The sequence below is a fragment of the Zonotrichia albicollis genome, chromosome 11 (assembly GCF_047830755.1).
Source record: "Zonotrichia albicollis isolate bZonAlb1 chromosome 11, bZonAlb1.hap1, whole genome shotgun sequence".
Lineage (NCBI taxonomy): Eukaryota > Metazoa > Chordata > Aves > Passeriformes > Passerellidae > Zonotrichia > Zonotrichia albicollis.
Genome location: NC_133829.1, coordinates 11,902,775 through 11,929,779, shown reverse-complemented (window position 1 = coordinate 11,929,779; position 27,005 = coordinate 11,902,775). Strand labels below are relative to the sequence as shown.

At 45.7% G+C, this 27,005-nt stretch overlaps 1 protein-coding gene and 1 long non-coding RNA gene across 2 annotated transcripts in view; one reads left to right on the top strand and one right to left on the bottom strand.

Annotated features, from left to right (window-relative positions):
• Positions 1 to 6,546, bottom strand: part of LOC141730572 (uncharacterized) — a 14,054-nt gene extending 7,508 nt beyond the window's left edge. Inside the window, exon 1 of the long non-coding RNA XR_012582158.1 lies at positions 6,457 to 6,546. This is a non-coding gene — a long non-coding RNA (uncharacterized LOC141730572). The remainder of the gene's footprint in view (positions 1 to 6,456) is intronic.
• GNB5 (G protein subunit beta 5) lies at positions 5,598 to 27,005 on the top strand. Its single transcript, XM_005483339.4, has 11 exons — positions 5,598 to 5,861; positions 9,759 to 9,895; positions 11,372 to 11,413; positions 12,160 to 12,236; positions 13,676 to 13,808; positions 17,354 to 17,497; positions 20,449 to 20,540; positions 20,665 to 20,713; positions 23,125 to 23,221; positions 24,168 to 24,334; positions 24,906 to 27,005. The coding sequence occupies exons 1-11, from the start codon at positions 5,750 to 5,752 to the stop codon at positions 24,915 to 24,917; spliced, it is 1,062 nt and encodes a 353-aa protein (XP_005483396.1). The 5' UTR covers positions 5,598 to 5,749; the 3' UTR covers positions 24,918 to 27,005.

Below are 27,005 nucleotides of genomic sequence, written 5' to 3'. Positions count from 1 at the left end.
AGAGAATTTATTGTTCCCTTATCAGAAGAAATTAACTTCTTCCAGCCTTGCTCAGCCCTGAAGACACCGTTGGGATTCAGAGGAAGAAGTTGACACTGACCGGACGGAATCCTGTATTTGAATGGAATTTATGCATCATGTATGAGGTGTATGAATATGCAACAGGCTATTGTTTTTAAGGGTTAATCCTTTGTTAACGAGTGTCCTTTTTTTGGCCTGTGTTGCCCAGAAAAAGATACCCAAACATCCGTAACTCTTTGTTTCTGTTGCCTCATATTGTCCTAATCTAAACTGTCCAAATTGTTATTACTCTAATTATATCACTATTTTTATAACCATTTTATTAATATTAAACTTTTAAAATTTTAAAAACAAGTAATTAGTGTTTTTCACATGATGCTTTCCTCCTTCTTCTCTTTCAGCTCTGGTGACCCAGCAAGATGGACCAGACCTTTTTAGCAATTGTGTTTGGTCCCTGTGACAAGTGCAGCAAGGAGAAGCCCCTGAGGCCGGTGTCTGTGAAATCAGAACAGCGCAGCTACTGCTCACTCTGCGTGGAGATGGTACGTCATGGTGCCACTGGTGTCACTGCCACTGGTGCCACTGGTGTCACTGTCTCACTGTGTCACTGCCACTGGTGTCACTGGTGTCACTGTCTCACTGTGTCACTGCCACTGGTGTCACTGCCACTGTCTCACTGGTGCTACTGGTGTCACTGGTGTCACTGCCATGCTGTGGGCACCCCAAACAACAATGGGAATGGAGCACTGGTCTCTGAAGTTGCATTTTTCTGAATAGCAAATAAGTATTGCTAGGCCCACAGGCTGCCAGACAAACATCACTGCAGACACCTGCAAGTCAAGTGCCCTACAAGCCAGGGGCCCCAGGGTTCAAGGATGATATTTTTTATGATTTCTGATTGGAAAATGGCCACAAGCTTTTTACCCTAGGGCACCACACTTGCTGTGCAAGTGTTACATGCCCATCTCTTCCCTGAGATACAGAATCACAGAATAACGAGGTTGGAAGAGACCTCTAAGATCATAGACTCCAACCTATGCCCTAACACCTCAACTAGACTATAGCACCAAGTGCCATGTCCAGTCTTTTTTTAAACACATCCAGAGATGGTGATTCTCCCACCTCCCCGGGAAGAGTATTCCAAGTACTTTATTTTTTTTTTGTGAAAAATTTCTTCCTAATATCCAACCTATACCTTCCCTGAACATATGTGCTCTGCTTGGCCTATGATCTTGAGTTTCCCACTTGCCTTTGAAAGAACTTACCAACAACAACAAAATATTAAACCATCACAACAAAGTCATTCACTGGAGACAGAGGAGATGACATTCACCTCGTCTGCCTCAGACACCAGGGAAGGACTGTCACAACTCCTTTGTGCCCACATTTCCTGCTGTGACCAGGTTGTCTCCTGGGCTATCTGCAGTACTTGGGTCAGAGCTGGAAGTTGCTACAATGAGGGTAAGGTGGGAAAAAGTTGCAGAGCAGTGGAATGTCTTCTGTTAGAGGCTTTCTAAGCTCCAGCAATTATTGGTGAGGTGATATCCCACTCTCCTGGTAGGGAGCTCTGTTCCAGAGACATCAGAGTGGGGTTTTTTAAGGTGAAACACACAGCTAAGGTCATGAACCTGTGTGGCTATTGAAGAGCTGGCCTCCAAATTTCCTTTTGTAAACTTCAGAATTTTGCTGTCCAGCTTGCAGTAGTTTTATTTTATTTTCCTAAACCATTGTGCATTATCAGTTGGAGAAGACATCCATCACTGTTTCCTCCCCAGAAGTGTTCTCTAGCGTAGGGTCCAACAGTTTGTTGTGTTTGAGTGTCAGATGAAATGACCTCTGCAGAGATGCTAAAAGGCTTAGCAAGCTGTGTTTACACAGCACTGTTGTGCAGGCAGATGAGAGCACTGATTTGGAGGTGTAGGTGGTACATGTGTACACTTTACTGGCTGACACAGCACATTCCCATGCATTACTTTGTTTAGGAGGAAGTTTAGATGCAATGACTGCGAGACAAAAGGCAGCCCCTTCCCAGTTTATTTGCTTCTCCCGACTGAAATTGCTGCTTTGTTCAGGTCCTTCTTGGCCAACAGCCTTCTTGGCTATTTATTCAGTAAGTTTTTGCATGAGTTGATAAATGCATGCTGGAATTGCAGGAAACTGGCTGTTTGTTATTTACAGTTCCTGCAACTTTCTCCCTGTTATTGGCAGTTAGGAGGTCAGACTCTTAACAGCTGGAACAGCTGGTAGGTGGGAGCAGCCTGAGACTTCAGGAGGAATTGCATCAGTACCTAACAGCCTGTTAGGCTTCCTGTTGGCACTGCAGAGGGGCCTGGGGCTCTCAGGTAGATCTGGCTTTACCTTGCTTCATATTTTCTAAAAGCTTTAAAAGCAGATATTCAGAACACAGAGAGCTCTTTGCACTAGCACAGAAATACACACAAATAGGGAAATTCCATCCTTGATTTTTAAATTAGTTTTTTCAGAGCTGTGTGTATGCTTTGGCTTATATCAAAATGCACACTATATCCTTTGCCACAGTTGTGTTTGCGGATGCATGTGCATATTGTGGTGCATATTGTGGTGTCTAACTGGCTGATCTTTCTGCAGCTCCCTGATGTGCCCATGCAGCTCCTGATTTCAGTCCAGCAGATGTACACATGCATTTTCATCAGTCAGTCTTGGTGATTTCCCCAAAAACAACATATGCTGAGGGATAACAGAATTAGAAATTGCTGATTCCCAGTGTTGACATCATCCTACTTCAATTGTTTGCCTTTTAGACAAAATAATCCTCTTCCCCTGGGGTTTTGCCTGCTTTGGAGTTTGGTGCTAATCAGTAGAAACTCAACGTTTGCTGGTTTAGATTCACCACAAAATTAACTTACAACTTGAAAAGATATCAGCTGCTGAATTAGTGAGAAAGGAAACATTTTAAAGGCCTGGCTTTTGAGGTAGGCAACAATTTGTTTTATACTGCTAGATCCTTCATTTTTCCCAGTGTCACTATTGCCAGAGCAGGACCAGCTTTCTTCCATGGACCCCCATCACTCATCACTGCAATCTGGTGTGTTTGCCATGTGTGGCACTCCTTGATGTAGTACTAAGCTATCATCTAAATTGATTCAGCCCTGGTTCATTTTATTTAAAGCTCCCAATTGGCCTTACTCTAACCTGGTTTTTTTTTTAATGGTTAGCTAATGATGGCATGGGCAGTTAAGCAGAAGCTGATCAGATGAATTAAATACTTTTTAATTTTTTTTTCAAACCAGTGAAATGTACATTTTGCATCACACAGTTCTACAGCTCAGTCTGTTCAGCAGAGGCTTCCCTGTCACCTCTTGGCTCTGCTGACCCCATCATCTCAGGATTAGTATCATGTATCAGCCTGCACATGTAGGGTTCCCAAAGACTCTCACCTTCTGTGCTGTTCTTTGTAGACTTTTTAATCCCATTCCACAAGGCAGTGAGACTGTTCACATCAGCAAGGCAAGAAACTGGATTTTTCACTGTTAGAACTATGCCAACTGTCTGACACATAGGTGTTATCTATGCCAAATTCCTGAGAGCTGATGCATTCCTGTCGAGGCAAAGAAATTTCCTACAGCCTTTTGTTGGGTTTAAGCCTGGGCCTCTCCACACTTATCAGGTGTCAGAAATAAGGTATTTGTTATAGGTTAGAATCCTTCAAAAATGAAGTTTCTTCTTCAGAATCTACTTCTGCTTGCTCCCCAGGACACAGCTTCATTACTGAGTTTAATATAAGTAGGTTTAATTTTTCAGACCTGAAGATAATGCATGGGAAGAAGCTTTCTGTCACTTTCATGCTGAAAGATCTTTGGGTTTCTTGGTTTTGCTTTTTTCTGTTCTTTGGGTATCACTTTAAAAATACTCAATTTTTATTACTTTGGCATAGTCTGTGCTGGAAGGCATTTGCAATGTCTGATTACTCTCGGGGGCTTTGAAGGATGGTCCTTTATCCAGCAGTGTGTGAACCCATACCTGCCTACATTTTCTTTTGTGATGAGTTCAGGGTTGCCTACATGGCCATCAGGCTGGCTGGGTCAGATCACACCAGTTTCTGTGGACAGTGACTGGAAATAGAGGCACTGCATTCGATTCCCAGTGAAGTAACCTGGCTTCTGCCTGCAGAGCCATTGACTAAAAGGGCCCTTGTGAACCAGGGGCCGAGTTCAGCTCCAGAGTGATGCTGAAGAGCTCAGCAGCTCTGCCTGGGCACCCCAACTGGACAGCAACACTGCTTCTAAACCCAGTGTGGGAAGGGACTTTTATTTTCTGTGAGACCCACACTTCATCCAGGATGTGCCCAGAGCCCAAACAACAGCTGCAAACAAGCGTTTTCTTATCTCCCTCTCCAATCTTGGCACATCCCCAGGCTGAACAATAGCCACTGGATTGTCTATTTTCTGGCTAAAGGGAGATAATGGGAGTCAATTTGCACAGAGTTACTCCTCGTAGATCAAGGACAATTCTGCAATAAAAAGGGGACATTTTCAAGGAACTCCCAGGGAACAAAAAGCTGTGTGCCATGGTTCTTTCTCTGGAAGCATCAGCTGTGCCCAGCACTTATTCATGTGAGCAGAACTCAAAGTAATGAGCCCCTGGGCTCACACCACACCAAAGTGGGGGTCTCTTTATTAACTCTTTGGGATTTTGGAAACTGCTCTGTTTCAAGAGATAGGAATGCCACACTCTACTGTGCACATCTGAGAGTAGGATATACAAGGGGTACAAAGGGTAGCTTGTCTAAAGGAGAGAAACAAAAAGGAAAGGAACCCTGATAACACCAAATTTAAAAATCAGGAATTCAAAGCATAGTAGAGAGAAGAGTTTTCACCACTGCATCTGTCCTGCTGGCCTAGGAACTGAGCTAGAGACCTGCATAGCTGATTCTCCCAGTACCCCCTACCCATAGGAGTATCAGGGAGTGATGGAGCTAAGATGGGACTTGATAACCCTGGGCAAGATCTGTCTTCCCTGTCTGATATTTTAAAATGCCACTGGGGTGACCTATGGCTTTTTCTTACTTCTTTCTCCCACATTGTGCAACTTGTACAAACAAGTTTAGGTATGTAGCAGAAAAAGCCATTGGCATGTGTTTCTGTGGAAATGAAACTTTTGGGCTGTGAAGAGGGCCTGGGATATGTGTAGGAGCGGGACAGGAGGTGAGGCTGGTCCAGCTGCCGGCCTGGAGACCACTGGGATGCTGGAGCAGGAGGTTCTGGAGCCGGCAGGATGGGGATGTTGCAGCGGCAGGATGGGGATAATGCAGCCAGCAGGATGGGGATAATGCAGCCGGCAGGATGGGGATGCTGCAGCCGGCAGGATGGGGATGGGGATGGTGCAGCCGGCAGGATCGGGATGGGGATGCTGTAGCGGCAGGATGGGGATGGTGCAGCCGGCAGGATCGGGGATGGGGATGCTGCAGCCGGCAGGATGAGGATGCTGCAGCCGGCAGGATCGGGATGGGGATGCTGTAGCGGCAGGATGGGGATGAGGATGCTGCAGCCGGCAGGATGGGGATGCTGGTCCCCACGGTGTGCGTGCTCAGGACTGGCCTGGACGTCAGCGGGAGGGGAGGGGGAGCCCGGGCCGGCTCCGGCGCCGTTGCTGAGGCAGCAGGAGCCGCGGCAGCATCCCCGGGAGCCGGGCTGGCAAACTCCTCCTCCCTCCCGCTCTCATCCCCGCTCTCCCCGCTTCCTTTGCAAAGATGGCAACCGAGGGGCTGCACGAGAACGAGACCCTGGCATCGCTGAAGAGCGAGGCCGAGAGCCTGAAGGGCAAGCTGGAGGAGGAGCGGGCCAAGCTGCACGACGTGGAGCGTGAGTGGGGCCGGGCGGGGCGGCCGCAGGGCCGGGAGCGGGGCCGGAGCGGGGCTGGGCCCGGCCGGGAGCAGGGCCGGTAGCTGAGCCGAAGCGGGGCCGAGGGCCGGAGCGGGAGCGCTGCCCGGGCCCTGCGGAAGCGGGGCCGAGGGCCGGAGCGGGAGCGCTGCCCGGGCCCTGCGGGCGGACACGCCGTGCCCCGGGCCCCGGACAGCGCCGTGCCCGTGGCTCCGGTGCGGGGCAGGGCCTGGGCCGGGCAGGGCCCGCTGCACCCCCGGCCCCGCGGCGCTTTGGCTCGGCCCGGCCCGGCGGGGCTGGGACCCTCAGATAGCCTCGGTACAGCCCGGGATTCACCCGCACACCGTCTGGGTGTAGTGTCAGCAGCCAGGATGAGCCCCAGCCATGTGGAAGTTGATGGGAATTTGCTTTAATGAGGCCGGGATTTCACCCGAGGTGTGGAAGGGCTTAAAAAGGAGCATTGTTTCCAAAACCAGCTGCTGTGCCCCTCTTCTGCCGGGGAAACAAGTGGCAGGGATGCAGTGCTGATTCAGAGGTGCGGGTGAGTCAGAGCTGGAGCTGTCAGTGTGTAACTCACCGGGATCAGCTGCAGCTTCAGGATCCGGGGACAACCCGGCAGAAATGCGATGGACAGCGCTCAGCCCGGCCCTCCCCCTGCCCCCTTCCCCTTGCAGGAAAAGGAAACTCAACTTGCCTTAATGGAGCTTTTCAAATAGGTATCCACAAGTTCTGAGATATAAAACATACTTTATTATCATGATGTCATTTTATAACTACAACAACCCATTGCAGGGTTTTGTTTTGGTTTCGTTTGTTTTTTTTGCTTTTGGTTTTTTTTTGTAAGAAAAACATGTAAATTACTGTTTCCATCTGAAATCATGTAGCTCACTCTATTCAAAATATTAGTGGGTCATTAAAACTTTTCTTTCATGTGTCCTGATGCCTTAAGCATTGAAAATTGTATCCAGTGACTTGGTTCTTAGTGCTTTGTAAGAATGAGGGACTGAAAAACACTTTTGATTTTCAGGCTGGGAAGGATTACAATAAAAAATATATCTATTCTGGAATAAATAGAACATTTTCTTGTCTAAGTTAGACAATCATGTCATATGAATGTCCTGTTAATCAGAATTATTAAGCAAACAAAGATGTCCTCATTACAGAAACATTACCATAAATCACCATATTCCTATAATATCATTTCTGTACCAGAAGTGGCAGGGTTTTTAGTTAACAGACCTCTTAAGCATATTCTTAAACCCATTTTTGCTCACAAAATTTTACCCATGATTACAGTGACACTGTAACTCTGTGTGCCATTGAAAGTCGTGGGATGTTCTTTGTCATATATAAAATCTGTGAATTTCCATTGGAAAGCTGTGATTGCAAAGCCATTACAGCATTTCTCAGACAAGTGTTATGCTGCTGTAGAACAATGCTCCCTTATGTATTTTATATAATTGATTCTATATCAGAGCTTTTTACACCTAAATTATTCCCAAGTACTATTTCTGCAGAGTTTGTAAGTTTCAGAATAAGGCATAATTTCTGATCTTTGCGTGGTTGGTTTGGCGTTTTCTTCCCCTAATCTATAATTGTATCTTCTGCATTCTTTTGCTTGGATCATGACTTTCCCTCTGTGGTTCCCAAAACAAATAGCTTGCTTAAATAGGATTGCCCTTATTTGTTCAATTGGTTCTAAACAGCAGCTCTCATAAATGTGCTTAGAAAAAGGAAATGCCAAACATGCATTTGATTTGCAGTCTCATAACTTTAAGGAGTCAATTCAAGAGCCTAAAATTTTGGATGTAGACAAAAGTTTGTTCTTTTTGTGTGATCCATGAATTTTTAGGGCCAGAGAGACCATTAGACCCAACACAGAAAAGATCAAAGACCCAAGAGTATCTGCATCAATTCCACACCTCCTGTTCAGGACAAACAATATTTTTAAGAAAAATAGGCAGTTTTATCTGGGCCTCTGTAAAACTACTAAAGCTGTTTACTGGCTTTAGCTAATCTATTTGTCTGAGTGCATGATTTTCCACTATCTTTGAACAATATTGGTGAATGCTTAAAAATAACTGTCTGATTCTCAACCCTGTGCTGGGCAGGAGGAGCAGGATTATTATGGCTGTGGTTGGAGATAAGCATCCTCAGGGAATCAGTGAGGCTAAACCAGACAATTTCACAGAGTCTCAGCTGCCTTCACATAATGGAAACCGTTTGTGCAGAGTCTGTGAAACATTTGTTTTTCAGATATATTCTGGACACAAGCATCTTTCTGGCTGCCATAATAAGCTCCAGTCCTGTGTTTCCATGGCCTTTGATTGGATCATTTGGCAGGTTTCTATGGGCAGTAGCAGGGGGAATGTAGCTTTTCATCAGTGGGGTTATAGGGTACTTTCTCAGAAACTTGCTTCTGACTTGTGGGCAAGTCATGAGGAGTGGTGGACAGCACTTGTCCCCTGGCTCAGCAGAGATTTCAGCTGAGAGCATTATTCTGGCACAGCCTGTGGGGCTGGTGCCTTTGAAAGACAACTCTTGAAAAGGTAATCCACTAGAAATCAGTCTCTGCCTTGGGCAGAAATTGCTTCACTGAGCCTGTGCCAAGAAATGATCTGGAAGTTCAGGATGCCTGCTCTCACTGTCACAGCCCTTCCCAGCCCCAGAAAAGTGATGAAGGGTGAAGTAGCAAGCAGCTCCAAAGCACCGCCTGCCATGGGGGTGAAGCTCAATCTCCAGCAGGGCAGTGAAAAGCTCAAAATTTCCTCTTCTAGCTCATTAAAGCATGTGAGCTTCTCCATTTATTTCAGAAAGTTTGAGCCAGGGATTTCTCCCACAGCCAGCAGCAGCAGGGTCATCTTAGGTTTTGGTGTGGATCAGCTCTCCTCTAGACAGAGTAGTTCTTAATTCTGGTGCCAGAGTCTCCAGCCTTAGGATCTCCACTCTGCTGTGGGACTTGAAGTGAGGAATCTCACCCTCCCTCTGTGTGAGGAGCTGCCCCTGAGTGCTGAGCTACACCCTGGCCCTACTCAGCTCCACATGGGATGAACCTGCTGGAGCAGGACAAATAGATTTCCTCAGATGACACTTTCTCCCACACATTTACAGGCGACCCCAGCTTGAGGCATCAGGGTTATGTGTGTCACCTTCTAGTTGTGTCAGCTGCATGAATTTTATGTCAAAGTTTGCACAAGCAGAAATGTAAATTTTTCAGGTTTTGAAGAACATCAGCTGAAAGTACTGCTATTAAATGAGGTATCAAAGAGCTGACTTCTCCACTTCCTCTGAGCAGAGGATGCTGCTCAGGAAAGTTGCCTTCCTGCCCTCTGTTTCCCTCTTTTGTAGAAGGGACATCTCACAAAGTCCTTGATGTCCATCGTTATTGTTGAAAAATTGGGTAGTGCACTCTTAGGGCAAATGTCCAGCTTCCTGCTCACTCAGAGCTGTGTCCTGGCCACCAGAAGGGATGGCACAGCAGAGTCACCAGTGCCAGTACCTGTGTCCCACTGCACCAGCCCAGTGCTGCAGATGGGTCTCACCTCCAGAGCTCCTGTCTGTCCACCTGCGGGCCTGAATATTTCCCAGTAAGGGGGGCAAAGGGGTAATCTGTTTTCCAGCTACACTTGGGTGGGATGATCTGCAAGAGCTTCAGCTGCTGCATCCCTGGAATTCAGCCCTGAGTGAATCCATCCTTGTCTTTATCTGGTGAATGTGCTCCTGTGCCGCCCACCTTGGTGTTAGCCACCTGCCAGCTCTGAGGCAGAGCTCACTGGGCTCAAACTTCAGGGATTAATCCCTGCAGGGGCATTACTCATAGACAGATACTTGCCAGGGCAGAGCTTTGATGAGGGCTCTCTAACCACCAGCTGTCTGCAGTTCACCAGGTGGCAGAGCGTGTGGAGGCACTGGGACAGTTTGTGATGAAGACCAGGAGGACCCTGAAGGGCCATGGAAACAAAGTTCTCTGCATGGACTGGTGCAAGGACAAGAGAAGGATTGTGAGCTCTTCCCAGGTATGCTCTTGGGCACTGTACAAATTTTCTTGCTATCAGATGGTACCTGGGATTATTGTAAATGTTTTCAAGATGCCCTGAAAGAAGTTCATTGGCAATGTGTTTGTTCAGGCAGTGTAAATCCAACCTTTGAATCATTGGTACACCTCTTGTAGCTAATTCCCTAAATATTTCTTGTCCACTCATACACAGATTTTCCCATATTCCCTCCTACAATAAAAAAATAGACTCATGTGAGGCTACACCTATTTCCTTGTTCTTTACAGATTAAATACTTAGCAAACTCTTCAGGTTATGTGTTCAGAGAAAATCATCAGGAAAAGAGGAAAAATGTTGATTTTTTTTCTTAGAGATTTCTATGCACAGAAATTTCTTCTGTGGTCTGTATGATTGATATGACCTTGAAAGCCTCAGATATCCTGCCAAAATTACTGCATTTAGTTGGGCATTTTGAGAAACAGTCCTAACACCTGCTCAAGACCAGTCTCATAAGCTGGAGGAGGTAATGAGATAATTGCTTTCTAGATCCCCTGGTTCATCCTGAGCCCAGTATGGCAGTGAGTGAGCTTGCTGCATCTCACAGCTGTTCACTGACCTACATGAAATCTGTCAGGGGTCTCACTTGAGGGATAAAAATAGGCAATCTGCATTGCAAGCCACCTTCACTTACTGGGAGTTTTTACCATTCATGGTGATCTCCGCAAAGAGAATAATTTAAATATTTAATGCCACACTTTTTAAAGTGGTTAAAATGTGTCAATCAGAAAACTGGACAGGTTGAAATGCAGTTTTTACTCTATTTTAAGAACTGTAAGTCCAGGTACAGAAGCAGTTGTTGCTCAGTAATAAACATTTCACTTTCATGATACAGGAAAGTATAATGAAATTTTGTGTGCCTAAGGCAAAGTAGCTGGCACGAGTGTAGCTGGTGTACACCAAGCGATTGTGCTGCTCTCTGTACAAGGCTCTGTGATGGCTCTTTAGCTGGTTGTATAATTGATAATTGAAGGTAAAGTAAGTGTAGTGACAAGTAAAGTGAAAACCAGGATCAGACTGGGAAGGGAAGATGAATAAACAGTGGAATATCCATAAACAGTCAGTTGGGACAGGTGAGGGTTTGCAGGTGACAGTGTCCTGAGGAGATGGCCCTGTCTGGGGCATATGCTGCAGGAGAAAGGAGCACTCATGGAGCCATTAAGAGGGAAGAGAAAAACATTAAAAAATAAATTGGTCTTCTAATCAAACATGAGTCATCTCAGAGAGGAGGAGATACACTTCTCTTGTGGTAGGTACAAACAGCACTACTGACAAGTGTCTCCTTGGTGCTTCACTGTGACCACTGTGCTGTTGTTAAAATGGAGACAAAAGGACATAACAGACTGGGGAGAGGAAATGAGCAGCAGAGTTTTCTCCAAGCTGGGAAGCAGCCATGTCTCTGGAAGGCCTCAGTTTCTCTTTCTCTCTGCTTTCATTTAGGATGGGAAGGTGATCGTGTGGGATTCCTTCACTACCAACAAAGTAAGTGAAACTTTACAAAATTCTGTGCCTAGGGCAAATGACAGTGGGATTGGGTGAAGGGCTCACAGGTGTCACTGGAGGCAGTGGGATAATGGGATAAAATGCAGACTTCCACTAGCAGCCCAAAAAACAGAGCCCAGGGCAAGTCACATCCCTTAACCTGTTTCTGAGCAAAGTCCCTGTCAGGGCACTGGGGTTTTTCGTGGTCTCCAGTGGGAGAGTCTGATCCAACCTCTTTGCTCACAAGGGAGGCAAAGCCCAGCCAGCACAACAGGGGAACTTTTCCTGGGCACTCCTGTAGCAGGAGCTGTGTGTGATCTGGAGCTCCTCCAGCTGTGGTGTTCACATGAAATGGCCAAGTGTTCAAGTGAAATGGCCAAGCCCCCTCTGGGCTGCCTGCACCACACAGATGAGGAAAAACTACTTGTTTTTAATTCACTTTTACATGTGCAGCAGTGGGGACCTTTCACAGCACTGGATGCCCCAATAAAATGTGCTCTGTGATCAGTTTGGGGCTGATCAATAAGGTGGAGAGTGTCAGAGAAGGACTGGCCATCCTCCAGCTGCTCTGCTGAGTTCTGCAGTAAGGATGTTGACTTACCTGTGAGTAATGGCTGGGGGAAACATCTCTAGCTTGCACTGACCCTGAGGATGTCCAAAGAAATACTGAACTGCTCACTCCCACTGTTTTGGTTGCATGGGCTGGAGGAGCAGTGAGTGCCAGTCTAAAAGGTGCTGTGTTTCAGGAACACGCCGTGACGATGCCCTGCACCTGGGTCATGGCATGTGCTTATGCTCCTTCTGGATGTGCCATTGCTTGTGGGTAAGTTCCCAGCTTCCACAGCAGCTTGGATTTGTTGCAGTGTCCTGGTGTCTTCAGAAGCTGAGAGATAAAAGTTTGCATGCTGTGATTGTGGGTGGAAGGTCTACATTAAGTGCCTCTGATTCTATTTCCATAATGGCTCGTACATATTATCTCCTCTGACTTCAGTGCAGTAACATTTGTTGTGTAAGCATGGAAAATAATCCTCTTTCAGCATTTATATCATGGGTTAGGCATTCTGCATGCATGCAACTTCCCTTTTCTAGTGTGGTTGTCTATGTTGGATATATTTTCTAAGGGAAAGAGGTTTTAATTGTGTTCTGACTTTGCACTCATTTTTTTATGACATAGAGGTTCATCATTAATGAACCAGTATGTGAATAGATCTTGCTAAGATGGGATGGGGAGAAGTAACCCCATCCTTGATAATCTTGTGGTTTTCTGAGGGCTTGGATTTGAAAAAAATAAGCTTATATAGGGGAAAAAAACAAAGAGATGAAATGTTGGCAAAACATCTCATAAGAAGGAACTGGGTGGATCAGACAAAGCAGGCTTGGGGTGAGAGAAAGGAACAAAGGGAGACTTCAGTGTGCAGCTTGCAGATCTAGAAAGCAGCAGACTGAGACAGAGAAGCAGACTGTGGAAAGGAGTCTGGAAATGTTTTTGACTAGAACCCAAAGAATGGCAAGCAAGCTCTGTCTTTACACTTGCAGCAGAGATGGGGAGTGCATGTGTACATTGCACCTAATTCTGTATTGCTGTTGTGCCAGGCACATTATGTAAGGCACAGAACCAGCAACTGGTGTGCCAGGATCCCAGGGACCAGGGCAGGACTGATCTACCACAGCTCTAGGAAAGGGGCAGATATAAGAAATGATTCCTGGGTCTGACACAGCTTAACTGTTCAGGATGGGGGCAGCAGCTACAGGGGTCAGTGCTTCTGTTGCCTTTTTTCCAAACTGCACTGTAAGTTTTGTCTTCACACCCACTACTGGCTATGCTGCCTCTTCTGTAGGAGCTAGGTCACATTTGTAAAAGTAGGTGTAGAATGATGCTGAAATAGTGATCTTTGCCATGACAGATGTCAGCAGAAAAATGGCAGTTTGGCTGCATGTGAAACATTAACCCTGAGGTGGCTGCTGTCACCTCCCAGCTTATACTTTCGTGAGGTTTCATTCAGTGCCATTTATAAACTCGATAAGGGTGAAAATACTGAGGAGCAGCTGTTCAAGTTCTGTAAAGCAGCCAGGCTGGTGAGGCAGCTGGGGCTTCCCTGCACAGGGAGATCCCACACAGCACAATACAGGGAAGTCGGTGCTTGTAAGGGTTTGGCAGCACAGCGCTGACAGGTGGTGTCCTTCTTATCACCACTCGCCTTTTGTCGGTGCAGTTTTAACCAGTTTTCCTCTCTCTGTTACTGCTATTATTACTCTCTTCAGTGGCCTGGACAACAAGTGTTCTGTGTACCCTCTGACATTTGAAAAAAATGAAAATATGGCTGCAAAGAAGAAATCTGTTGCAATGCACACGAACTACTTGTCTGCCTGCAGCTTCACTAACTCAGACATGCAGGTAAATGTGTTCCCTATGCTCACCATCACCTAACAGGAGCTGCACTCAGGTGCAGTGCATGTGTCCTTCCTTGCTCCTGGGGCACCCAGGGCTTTGTCCTGCCCCTGCAGGGGCTGCTGGAGCACCCTCACAGGGGGCAGTGAAGGTGCTGCAAAAGCTGCTGTAAGGAAATGCTTGTCTCAGCCTGTGGCCAGGCTGTCCCTACAAAGGCCTGTGGCTTCTGCAGAGGGAGCTCGCTGATAGCTGTGTGTTTTCTGCTCCCCAGTTTGTGCTTTTAGGAGCCCAGACTACTGCAAATAGTTAAAACCTGGCTCAGCCAGGACTGGGCTGGGTGCTGTGCCAGCTGATCGTGACTGTATTGTTTGCCTGCTCTGTCCCGGACATCCGGCAACATTTGCTTTTGCTTTCATTCAAAGTATTTTTTATTTGTAGCAAGTGATGCAATTGAGCTTGAGCATGGCCCACAGGGCCATACCTGCTGTTTCTACATGCAGTGCTGTGTTCCCTCGAGGGAAAGGAGTGATGCTGTTCCCATCTCACAGGCAGTGGGGGGGAGCGCAGAGACCCACAATGGGAGGTGATGGAAAAGCCAGGAACTGAATGCAGATCTGAGACCAGGCCAGCCTTCCTCTCTATTGAATATCTCAAAGATCTCTTTCTCTAGGAACACAGAAGATGATGAAAGGAGCCAGGATAATCCCCTTGTCCTCTCTGGTTTCTGAATTTAATTAAAGCCCTTTTCTGTGTAGCTCTGCAGCAAAATCAGTGGCAGAATGGAGCATTTTTATAGCTCTCAATGTCAATAGAGCTGCTGGAAAGGGAATACCATGTCCCCTTCTTCCAGATATTTGGAACTCTTCTGAAGGAAATATCAGCTCTTGTTGCTTCTATTTCAGGCCATGTGAAGCCGAGAGTATGTTGTTGTTTGTCACTCTCTGGTTTCTGTAATGACTCCTAGGTGCTAATTTAAGTCCATTGCCATGGAAACAAGTGGTGGAGGTACCCAGCACTCAGGCTTGCTTAGCCCTGACCTCCCTGTGCAGGAGCTGTGTGGAATTAGAGTCTATATTAAGTGGAATGTTTTTGATGAGATATAAACCCAGTTTTCTCTTTTCTTGTCTCTACCTAAATGCTTTGAGATTAAATCCTGTGACAGGAAAAATAGCAATCTTTTTTTTCATAATAAAAAAGAGATAAAACTTGGATTTTTTTTTTTCCATATTGAATACAGCAAACTGCATTGATATTGAAGGTCATGTATCACTATTGTTAAGTCACAGTGGATTAAGGTCCTTTATACTTAGTGAGTCAGAAATTTTTCTGAAGTCTTTAAAAGGAAGTTTTCTTATGATTGTTAGGCTTATAAGTGATTATATGGCACTGCATGCTATTATTCAAACAAATACAAGCAACAGGTTGGTCAAGCATCTTTTAGGACACTGTTATGTAGCAGATCCTAGAGAATCCCAGATTTCTTATATTTTTTTTCATTTACATAAAGACACCAGAATTAAAACTGTCGAGAATTAAAACTATTCAGTAACTCTGAGGGTGCGTAGTGCAACAAGTACATTGTGCAGGAGCTTTGCCAGCTGTGCCAGCTGATTCCAGCTCTGCTCTCCCAGTTTGCATCAGGAGGGATGTGGTGTTATCCTGGAGCAGCTCCAGCATGAGGGGGAGGTGTCCCCCAGCCCTGTGTCCCCACAGCTTCCACTGCTAGGTGCTGCCAGGCCTGCAGCTCTGCCCTGACTGCTGTCTTACACTGCAGCTCACTCTGCCCACAGACTGGGTAGGAGTTTAGGGTTTAGTGTGCTCATGGGCTTTGGGCAGTGCAGTGCAAAGAGAGGAGATCTGGGGGTGGCTCATTGTGAGTCGCTCCCAGGCTGTGGGTGCTCAAAAAGGGAGTTCCACCCTTGCTGCTCATCATGTTCTCACGTGGACCCCGAGCTGCAGGGCTGGGTGACCCACACACCTTGTTCCCAGTGCCCCAATCCAGTCTTGCTTGAGAGAGCCTCCCCTGCCCCAGTGAGCAGAGAGCCAGGGAGCCTCACTTCCCAAATTAGGTATCTGCAGCTCTGTGGTGTGATAATGCTCCCCACGTGACAATGCTCCGTGGGTATTAATAGCAGCAGTTAATTGGGATCTCAAGTGTTTTGCATAGGGCAGGCAGCCATGCTCCCAAGTGTGGCAGGGCTGGGAGCAGCCCTGAAGTTGAGTCCATATCATTCTCTTGAAACATTAGCTGGAGCTCTGGGTTGCCAACAGACCCTTCCCTTGCACCTTTAGCCACTCCTATTCCCTTCATATTCCCTTCCACAGTGTTAGAGAGCAAATCCTCAGAGCTGAAAGTCTTCATTCCTCAGCCAAGTACAAACATTCCTCAGAACAGGGGAGTTCATCTAGGCTCAAAACTGGCTGGGAAGACAATTGAGGACTTTCTTCTGCTATTATCATCTGAGAGCATTAGCATCTCTCTGCTGCAGGATTTGGAACAGTCTGTTCTGCAGCTTTGCAGATCTCTGTTTACGGGAAGAATTTTTGGGGCATCTGTCAAACATGTTCAGTGTTTAACCTTTATGCAACTCTGTGAATGTTTCCGTGACTGTGTGATCATTTTTTTCGTGAAGAGAATTTTGTTTTCAACTTGTAACTACCCACTGGGATCACTTGAGTTTCCTCACCAACCATGAGAAAAACCTGTGTACAAAACTGAGAGCCCTCCTACGTTCACCCTTGCTTCCTTCCACACCAGTGCACAGGGACTCTTTCAACCTACAGAATTTGTGATTGCATAACAGTTTCGGGTGCCAAGGGGAAATTTTGAACAATTGAGCATCATCAGGATTTAGCCACAATAACAAGCTTTGATCACATGTGCTTTGTACAAGTACTGTAGCAGATGGGAAGCTGTGAGCTGTGTTTGGGCAGTGTGTGTTCAAGCCCTTTCACACACAAATGGTTTAGGACAAGTGAGAACTGATGGACTTATCAAACAACTGTCTAGACAGGCTTACTTCCCTTTCAGAAAATCCATGTCTTAAGCCAAATTAATTTTTTTTAACCTCACAATTTCAAGCAGAAAGAAAAAAAAAAAAGGAGAGTTAAACAGGTGTACATAACTCCAAGAGTTCTTCCATTTACCTGGGCTGAATTCCAGCAGCCAGATATAGATAGAGTGAAAGACAGGGGCAGATAGGAATACCAGTGTTGTTCTGCCTCCTTTTTAGAGAATATGAAATTCCATCAGATCCTTACTGCTGTCAGTTGTGCAAATCCCACCACACAAAATTGACAATTACTGAAACATTGTGTAGGGATAGTGGTGTCCATACAGCTCTCTTTTTTACTCTACCTTTTTTCCTTAAAAATAAAACACATAAGCTGTACTTAGGTTCACATTGGGCTTATGGCTTTGATTTATTGCCTAATATTTCATAAAATTAAAGCTGTCCTTTGGTGTTTGTGTAGGATGTCAGTTGTTTCTTTGTGACCTGAGGGTCATCTGCTGATTCTTGTATTGTGACTCTTCTTCCCACATCCTATAGATCCTGACAGCAAGTGGAGATGGAACTTGTGCTCTATGGGATGTTGAGAGTGGGCAACTTCTACAGAGTTTCCATGGTCATGGAGCTGATGTCCTGTGCCTGGACCTGGCCCCTTCTGAAACGGGAAATACATTTGTCTCTGGGGTAAGCAGGAGCTTCCTCTCATAATATAAAACTAAGGAATATGGAAGTGAAAAGGCAGCAAAGTGGGAGGCTCATGATGTTATTGAGAGAGTGCTGGAGTGTATGTTGGATGCCCCAGTGCAATCCATTCATTGCAAGCACATTTTCCAAGCTGGAGCAAATTAAACCCCTGACTGTGGGGTCAAACCCACCCAGCCAGTCTGACTGCACTTCTGCTTACTTAGCAAGTTCCACCCCACATCAAAGCAATCCAGAGATCAAAACAACCCTCTGCTGGGAGGGGGAAGGCTCAGAGCTAGAGATGGGGCTCCTGCCACAGTGGAGGTGTGAGTCCCTGTGGGTGGGAGCCTGGAACAGCAGAGGACTTCCCACACTTTGCTCCTTCCCTGTGCCCAGATCTCTAGAGCCAGATGGGGTGTGACAGGCATCAGGTTGTGCTCAGGGCATCCAAGTGGGGTTGCAATAACATGTGTGCCACTGTGTCCCCAGAGTCAAGGGGCAGCTCAGGCACCTAACCCCTCGTGCAAGCTGGAGCAGGGAGATGAGGTGTGGCCACATCTTCAGCTGTTGCTGAGTCTTCTGTGCCTTTCAGAGGTACCAGAGGCATTTAAAGCCCCTTCATTAGTCCAACATTCCCCTGTCCTGGTGCTGGGGAGCACACAAACCTCACTGGGGCTGCAGGACTGGACTGGCCAGGGAAAGTCCCCAGGGCATCTTCCCAATCATGTCCTGCTGCTGAGGGATCACTGTTCCCAGGCAGCTGAGCCATTGGCACACAGCCTGGTAGTGAGGCAGGCCAGGCATAAATGTGAGTGGGTTGGGGCTCAACTGCTTTTCAAGGTGATCTTAGTCTTTCCCACATTAGAAAGTGAGTGTGCAGAAGAGAGCTGGCAGGACCTGAGAGGCCAGTTGCTACCAATAACTCTGCTGAAGGTACCAATAACTTTGCTGGTTTCTGAGCCCCACCAGCACTGGTTGATCCTGTATTTGATGCTGGAAATGGCCCTTGTGCCAGAGGGTGCCAACCATGGGTTAGGGGTGCTTGGAGTTGTGGTTTTATCCCTACACAATCTACCTGGACCTCTTCTGTTATGGCTCTTGATCAAATGTGGCTGGCACATCAGCACGCTGGCCCAGCTTGCCTGCTGGTAGCACAGCTGCTCTGAAGCGTGACTGAAAGCTAATTCCATCCAAGTGCATTACTTCTCTCGGGTTTTCCTGTCACCAGGCTTGCTTCCCAGAAAGGATAGGTTCATTCTCCCTGGGAACAGCTTAGCTTATTATAGGGCAAGGAATCACAAGCAGCTCTGCTACTGCTAAGGGAATATGTCATGCTTGTGTTGATGGAGCAGCTTGGGCATGTCTGTGCTTACAGGCATTCACTTAATTCACCACATGCAAAACACCACTGCAGTGAAGACCTGTCTGACATCGTGTCAGTGCAGGTACAGGCAGAACAGCAGGAAGGTAGGGTGGCTTGGAGAGATTCCTGAATGCTGGGCCTCTGTGGTACAGTAACCTTGAGCTGGAACAAGCAGTGTCAGTGTATCAGCATGTGGGCTGGTGCTGTTACATTTAACGACTGAACTGAAAATTCCTGCCCTCCTGGCTGAGCTCAGGGCTGTTGTGCTCAGTGCCCTCTGAGCAAGGCTCCTCAGGGGTCCATCTCTCCACATGTGGTTTCTCCTTCAAAACCTTAGGAGTCAAAGCACCAGCTTGTCAGATTGGTCTTGCTCCCAAACTCCCAGAGGGGTCAGTAAGAACAGTGCACATGGAAGCAAATGAAGATCTGGGCTGGGCTGTGGTGGGGCTTGAGAGGGAAATATGCTGGGTCCAAAATATTCTTTATCCTGTTTGGTTTCCCTGGTGCAGAAACCACAAGCTGGTGCCAAGGAGCATTACATCTTTTAAATAATGGCATCTTTACTAAAAACACTAGGATTTCATTATAACAACAGATTTTTTAAAAAAGAGACAGAGAAATATGTGAATTGTGTGGAAACTGTTTAATGTAATTAGCTATCATATTTGTTTAAAATAAATAATGTGTGGCATGGTCTGGTGAGCAGGGTGCTCTGGCTCAGCAGAAGCAGCAGCCACCTGGCCTGCCCTGCTCTTCCCACACAGCCTCAGAGAGGCTGAGCCCCTGGAGCTCAGCCTGCTACTCCTCAGCAGGGGCAAGCTTATTAAAATCTCCCATCACTCTTCAAAGCAAAGTCCATGTTCTTTTTCCTGTCACTGCAACTGTGACAGCAGTGAGACATTGCAGCTGAGAGTGTGGCCCTTCCAGTATGAGATGGTTCTTGCCCCAAGGACAGCGTAGACTGCATGGGCCAAGCCCCTTGCCCAAGGAATTCAGGGTGCACTGAGCACTGTGTGTTAAATGATCCTTTCAAAGCACAGCTTGGAAGGGCAGGTTTTGGCTTGAGGGTGAGATGAAGTGCTGCTATGCTGTTTTGCTCATCCCAACCACACCATCAAGCATGTGGGTGCAGAGCTCTGACAGGGGAAAACACTGGTAGGAGGCTGGGCTAGAAACCCTCTGGATGCACTGATTTAATTTTCTCTTTCAGTGTATGAAAACAACTAGTTATAAACCTTTAAAAGCTGGATGCTGGTATTTTATATTGGTTAAGTGGTCAGGGAACAGGTCAGTTGTGCATCTCTGTGCTGTGGTGGGACTGCAGACAGAGGCAGGGCAGCAGCACAAGCAGAGCAGGGCTGTGAGTGCAGGGCAGCTCCAGGCTTCCTGAGGAGCTCTGCTCCCACCTGCACCTGCACAGCTGAGGGTGCCACTGCAGCCAGTTCTGGGGCTGCTCAGCTGGGTAAATCCTCTCAGAGCTGTGATGTTCAGAGCCTCTGAATGTAGAGAGCTTGATGATGAGTATCAGCCACATGAGGGGTGAATGTCACCATTTGCACAACTGCAATGATTGTTTTTTCCTTACTAGGGATGTGACAAGAAAGCCATGGTTTGGGACATGCGGTCTGGGCAGTGTGTGCAGTCATTTGAAACCCACGATTCAGATATCAACAGTGTCAGGTCAGTGTGTTTCTGGGAGAGGACACGTTTGCAGTATTGGGCAATGTGCTGCTGATTCTATTTCTGAAGTCTGAGCTCATCCAAGTAATGTAATGTGTTCTGGTCTTCTTTCACTTGTGCACAGATATTACCCAAGTGGAGATGCTTTTGCCTCTGGTTCAGACGATGCTACGGTATGTTAATTCCACAACCTAATTTAGGAAAATTCTATTGCTTCCCAAGTCATATTTTCCTAAAAGACTAGGTGACATCCACAGAGGGCTTTTAGTGACTAAACTGGGCCTTTGACACCAAATTGGCAGAAATAATAATCCTGTAAGCTAAGATATTAAATACCATATATAATGTTCTAGGGAAAATCACTTAACACTGTAGGTCACTTCTCCATACTTCTCTACAAGACATACTGTCCAAATACTCATTTCAAATTCTCTGTGTCTGAAGTTTCATGACTAAAATTAGTTGTCTTACTGGAAGGTACTTGGCTTCACATAGCTCTTGGTCACAGCATGGGAGGAACCAGCTGAAATGCAGCTTGTGTCAGCATGTCCCAGAGAGCAGAGGGGCCATGGGCTCAGGGCAGATGTGGGTAGCTGGCCTCTGCAGCCCCAGGGTGGCCTTGGCCACATCACTGCAGTGAGTCACTGCATCCTGGTCATCCTAGATCACACATCAGCCCTTAATGGATCTCACTTATCTATGAGCAATCTGCTAGGAGGGGCTCAGAATGCACTGACAGGTAAATTTGATCAGCACAATGTATACTAAATGCCATTTACCCCCTGTGCCCCTGAGTGATGCTCAGGACTGATGGCCCTCCCTGCAGCTGGTGTGTCCCATGGGGGACCATCTCTGCCCCACCACAGCCCTGCAGGGCCTGAGCTGGCAGTTAAGTATAGCATGAGAGCAGATGATGGGGAGGTACCTGGCACCTCATTTCTTCTGTTTATTTAAACATCACACTGAGTCACCTGGGAGCAAAAACTTTATCTAAAGTACTCTGCCCTCAGAGCATGTTTTGAGTCCACTCAATGCTAGCTAAACTCCACAGAAACATTCCTTTTGTCTTCATTGGATGAGGAGACATTCCAAGGCTCTTTGGAGAGAATGACCCTGATTTTTATGTTTTAAAAACTTCGATTAGAAGTTAATACCTCTAGCCCTGTGGTGAGCCAAGTGGCTCTCTGCACACTTGGATGCAGTACTGTGAGCTCTTGAGATGCTGAGGGAGTGATACAGAGAAATTGTCCATCATTAAATTACAGTGAAAACACTCTTTTAACGCCCAGAATCACAGGTTCTTATTAATTTTTTTTTCTCTTTTAACCATTCTTGACACTCCTGACTGGAGCAGGAGAATGAGAAATTCCACCTCTGTACTTTTGACAGAGGTTTTGGCAGTTTCCAGCTACCTCATTCTTTAAATGAAGGGGTTTGTTTTTACAGTGTTACAGAGTGGTATCCTTGACCTGATTTATATACTTGGGGATTCTGAGGAACAGATAATCCTGACTGGAAGTAATCCATAAAAACATGCTCAGATGACAGTATTGTCATCTGCAGTGACCTCAGGTCCCTGTCAGGACAGTCTGATGAAATTATTCATCTCTGTGGAGCACTGGGAGACCTGGACTGCACATACCTGGCAGCTCCCCACTGCTCTGCAAATCAAACAGCCCCTTCTTTATGTGCAGACTTGAATACCAGCCATTTTTCAATAGTAAAGTCTTAATATTAGCAATCCCATCTGGCCATTGTTTGCTTAAGCTTAACTTATTGAGGAGGGGTTTCAGTTCACATAGTTTCAAAAGTGCATTTTGATTTCAGGGCTAACAGACTGCCTTTCTACATGGCAGTGAGGTCTGAAGTCTGGCAGTGAAGCCTGATACATGATTTCCATGTCAAGCCAAACTTTGCTGGCAAATCATAAAAACAGGAAGTATAGGTTGTTAGAGGTGATTTGGAATTTTCCATGAGAAATGAAACCCAGAGATGTGCATTAAAATGTATTATTTCACTTGAATTATTTTCACACAGGTTTTTCAAACAGAGAGGCCTCCCAGACCTGGCTTTACTCAGAGCCAGCACTACCACCCAGGCTCCTCTGTGCCACATGGTCTGTGACCTCAACAGTGATTAGAGACTTGAGCCCATCTCCCAGGCTGTGCTGAACTGTTGTTTAAGGGATTGTGTCCACATGCACCTCCCCAGCAGCAGGATGTCCTGATCAGCCACAGAGGGGGAAGCAGGAGGGTGTGGGGACTCTGTGGGTACCATGGTCCACCACTCATGTCCTTCTGGGACAGGCAGGAGCCTTAGAGAAGTGGCTTGAAAAAGCAAGTTCTTCCTGCAGTGTATACAAAACAGCCTCGTGTTGCTTAGATCCCTGTTAGAGGATCCCAGTTACAGCAGCCAGAGGCAGAAGGAAAGGAGGAAGCAGAAAGAAGCAGAAGGAAAGAAGCCAAGCAGCCGCTTCCTGTGATGTCTGTTAGGCTGCACTTCCCACTCCCGTTTTTTCCAAATATTGTAGCCAGTGCTTCCAGTATTTACTGAGGCATGTGTGTTGGTTTTGTTTTAATCCTAGTGTCGTTTATATGACCTTCGTGCAGACAGAGAAGTAGCAATTTATTCCAAAGAGAGCATCATTTTTGGAGCATCCAGTGTGGACTTCTCTCTCAGTGGTGAGACTTGAACTTTGGAGGTTATCTTAGTGTTGAGATTTGAGGGGAACTGTAGAATTTTTCAGTTTAAATTGATAAAATATTAATTCTTAAAAGTTATCAAAAGTAATAAGTACCAAATGCATGGAAGCCTTCTTTTGCCTCTGTAAAAATAATTACACTTTAAATAATCTAGCTGGCTATTGCTTAGTTGTAGTGATGAAAAGTATTTTCCTGGCCCTACTGAAGGCAGGAAATATTTTGCCATTAACTACAGCTGGGCTAGAGTTTCACAATAATAATGAAAAACATTTCAAAGGCAACATGAAATGTAGCTAACTATTAAGTGCAGTTACATAAATAGCTTTTAAAAGGATAACAAATGATTAGTAGTAAAAGTATATTAGAGGGGTATGAAGGAAGAGCCATTGCCACTTTTCACTACAGATCCTGAGAGTCTTGTCTCTCCTGTCCCAGCACAAATCAGAGCTCCCCAGCCACCCTGGGTGGGGGTGAGTGGGTGGTGTTCTGCCCTCCTCCTGGAACTGAGGCAAACCTCTCTGTCATGGTCACATGCACCACAGCTCGTCCCCATCGGCAGTGAATCACTTACCAAATTGTTAATCATTCAAGCGTTTGTATTCAACTTCTGTGTAAGCTCTGAGTTAAGCATTATTACCCTGCAGTAGCTGTTAAACTGCTCTTCGGTCTTTCATGATTTGAAGTCATCCCCCTTCTCTAATGACCGAACATATTCTCTAAAATTTAACTAAAATTTACAGTGCTTTAAAGTCGTTACCTGTAAGTGGTTCAGCATTTAGCCTGGGCACGGGCAGGGCTGTCCCAGGGGCAAGGGGACACAGCTGTCCCAAGGGAAGCAGTGGGCACAGGGTGGGCTGTGGCTCCTGGGGATCGGTGTCCTGCAGTCCAGGCACACTAAGAGTGTAAAATGTCCTTGTCTCTGCAGGTCGCCTGCTGTTCGCGGGCTACAACGATTACACCATCAATGTGTGGGATGTGCTGAAGGGCTCCCGTGTGTCCATTCTGTTCGGACACGAAAACCGTGTCAGCACCCTGCGGGTGTCTCCTGATGGCACCGCCTTCTGCTCGGGCTCCTGGGACCACACGCTCCGGGTAAGCGCTGCGGGAACTGCCCCTGTGCTGCTTATTCAATTGTTCAGTGAAAGAGAACTGCCCCTGTGCTGCTTATTCAATTGTGCAGTGAAAGAGAACTGCCCCTCTGCTGCTTATTCAATGGTTCAGTAAAAGAGAACTGCCCCTGTGCTGCTTTCTCCAATTGTTCAGTGAAAGAGAACTGCCCCGGGTGCTGTGGTATTCAATTGTTCAGTGAAAGAGAACTGCCCCTGTGCTGCTTATTCAATTGTTCAGTGAAAGAGAACTGCCCCGGGTGCTGCTTTCTCCAATTGTTCAGTAAAAGGGGGTGAGGAGGAAGGGCTGCTAGAGGAAAACTGCTCTAGGGGAACTAAGGAGGGTATAAAACAGTGTGAAAGATGAACAGCAAAGCCAAGTAAAAATCCCCACAAAGTGCTAGCGGAACTGCTAAGTTTGAGCTTGCTGTTGGGTTACATGATATCACTGCTGCTGATACTCTGTACCACTAATGTGATCGGCTTACCGATGTTAATTTAAGGTTTGATGGGAGAGTCAGGGTCATAAAGGAGTGTTCATCTCTCTCTTTCTGCAGATCTGGGCGTAACCTGAGATGCCGTATGCAGAATCAAATGAAGACTGAAACCCTGGACTACAAAAACTGCATAAAGAAGCCATTCCTCAAAATCAAATATTCACTACAGTCCGAAAGAGTGACACTCAGCCCACAGATTAACACAACTAGGTAGAAAATGTAGTCTGCTTGAACACGTAGCAAACATCAAATTGTAGTAAAATGAAATGTTTTAATTTTTTTTGAAACTATATTCTTTTATTGGAATTAGTTTCATTATTTATAAAGGGACTTTTCTGCAAAGTCACCTGTATAATAGAATTGAGTATTTCAGTGCACATTATGTATTTATTTGCATGAATTTAATTCCTTTTTAAAGTAAAAAAAAAAGTCCTGAGTTTATTGGGATAAAGCAAAAGGCTTTGGAAACATTCCGTAGTAGCATATTGAATTTCAGTGTTGAAAAATAGAAAGAGAAACAATTCTGATATTTTATGGTGGTGTTATGGATGACTGAACCTTGGTGGTAAGTAGAGGAGCAAAGGACCTACTGTGAAGGTACTGGCTGCTGTCATAGAAATGTATTTTTTGTACAGAAAAAAAAATCCCTTTAATCCCTGGTTTTTCCTACTGTCTTTTTAGATAGAAATAAGTATTTCATCTCTGTTACCTGAATATAAAGAATCTAAATATATACAAACTTATAAACAGCAAAGAGGAGGGATATAAACATGATTTACATAATCATGAGGTAATACTTAACCAGTAGTTTCTTAGAAATTTTTAATTGTATCACTTGGTGAGTGAATTTTCTTTTACTTAAAGAAATACTACATGCTAAGCACTAAGGGATACTACACGCTAAGCATTAAGCACCATTATACTGATGGTCAAATCTTTTCCAAGTCAGTCATAGTCATTCTATGACCATGATTCTTATTTGCATTTTGAGCAGTTCATACAACTTTGGCAAGGCAATGTAGCTTAAATATATATTAAAGCAGTATATGCCCACCTTAAGGTCCTTCTGCAATGTCAGAGCAGTTGTAAATTCATGCAAATACAGGTGAAATCATACAGTCCTTACTGTCACAGTCATCTCCCACTGCCATGGGCATGGTTTTGTCATAGTTGGGCTTGAGAGTGAATAACAGTGAGCTGTGGAAAATCTGCTGTGAGCACAGTCCTGCCAGTGCTTGATACTGAGCTGACCAGAGCACAGGGCTCCATCTGCTCCAGGAGTCACTGGTTTTCAGGAGAGCAGGACAGCTGGCCACATTGCTGGCAGCACCCAGCCCTCTGTGTGAGCATGGGGATGCCATAAGGACTGGCAGGACCACCCCACACAGAAGTGATGCTCTAGAATCAAGATTTAATCAGATTAATTAATTATGGAACCATTGTGAGATTATATCTGCATTCATACATGGAAAACTGTTGGGGCTAGAGTGTCAGCTCTGCTCATGCCAGCAGGTTCTGAGTCTCACCTGAGCACAGGCACAAAGAGCTGGAGTAGTGCTGGGGGCTTGCACAGCCTGCCCTTTGAAATGCAGGTGGTGAGGTACAGCTCAATATAGCATATATATGATTTATATTTAGATTGATGATTTATATTTAGATTGGAATGAGAGAAAACAAGCTTACTGGAATGACCCTGTTTACAAGCTCACTGGTCACTGGAGTTTAATGATAACATCCTCATTCTATTTGCAAGTGGTATTTTTTTAGAATTATCTAAAAATCATATTAGAAACGAAGTCTCCTCATCCATGAAAACCTTAGGTTCTGTGAATCCATAACTAGTTAACCTAAGACACTGACATTTATACCAGCCTCCATCCCTAATGGAATAGGTCAGCTGTTTTCACTTGGAAAAGTCAACTCTGATGCTTTGCAATATTTGTGGCAAACTATCCCTGTAACAAACTGAATGCACTATGGAAATGTCATATAGAACTCACTGTGCAATATTGAGTCAATATACTGTACACATTTGATCAAAAGATTAATATTAATGTTTAGGTAGTATTTATTGGCAAGATGTTTGTTTCAAACATAATACATTGTGTTGATACTTATGAACAGCCTAAATACAATAAATTGTATTTTACATATTGAGAA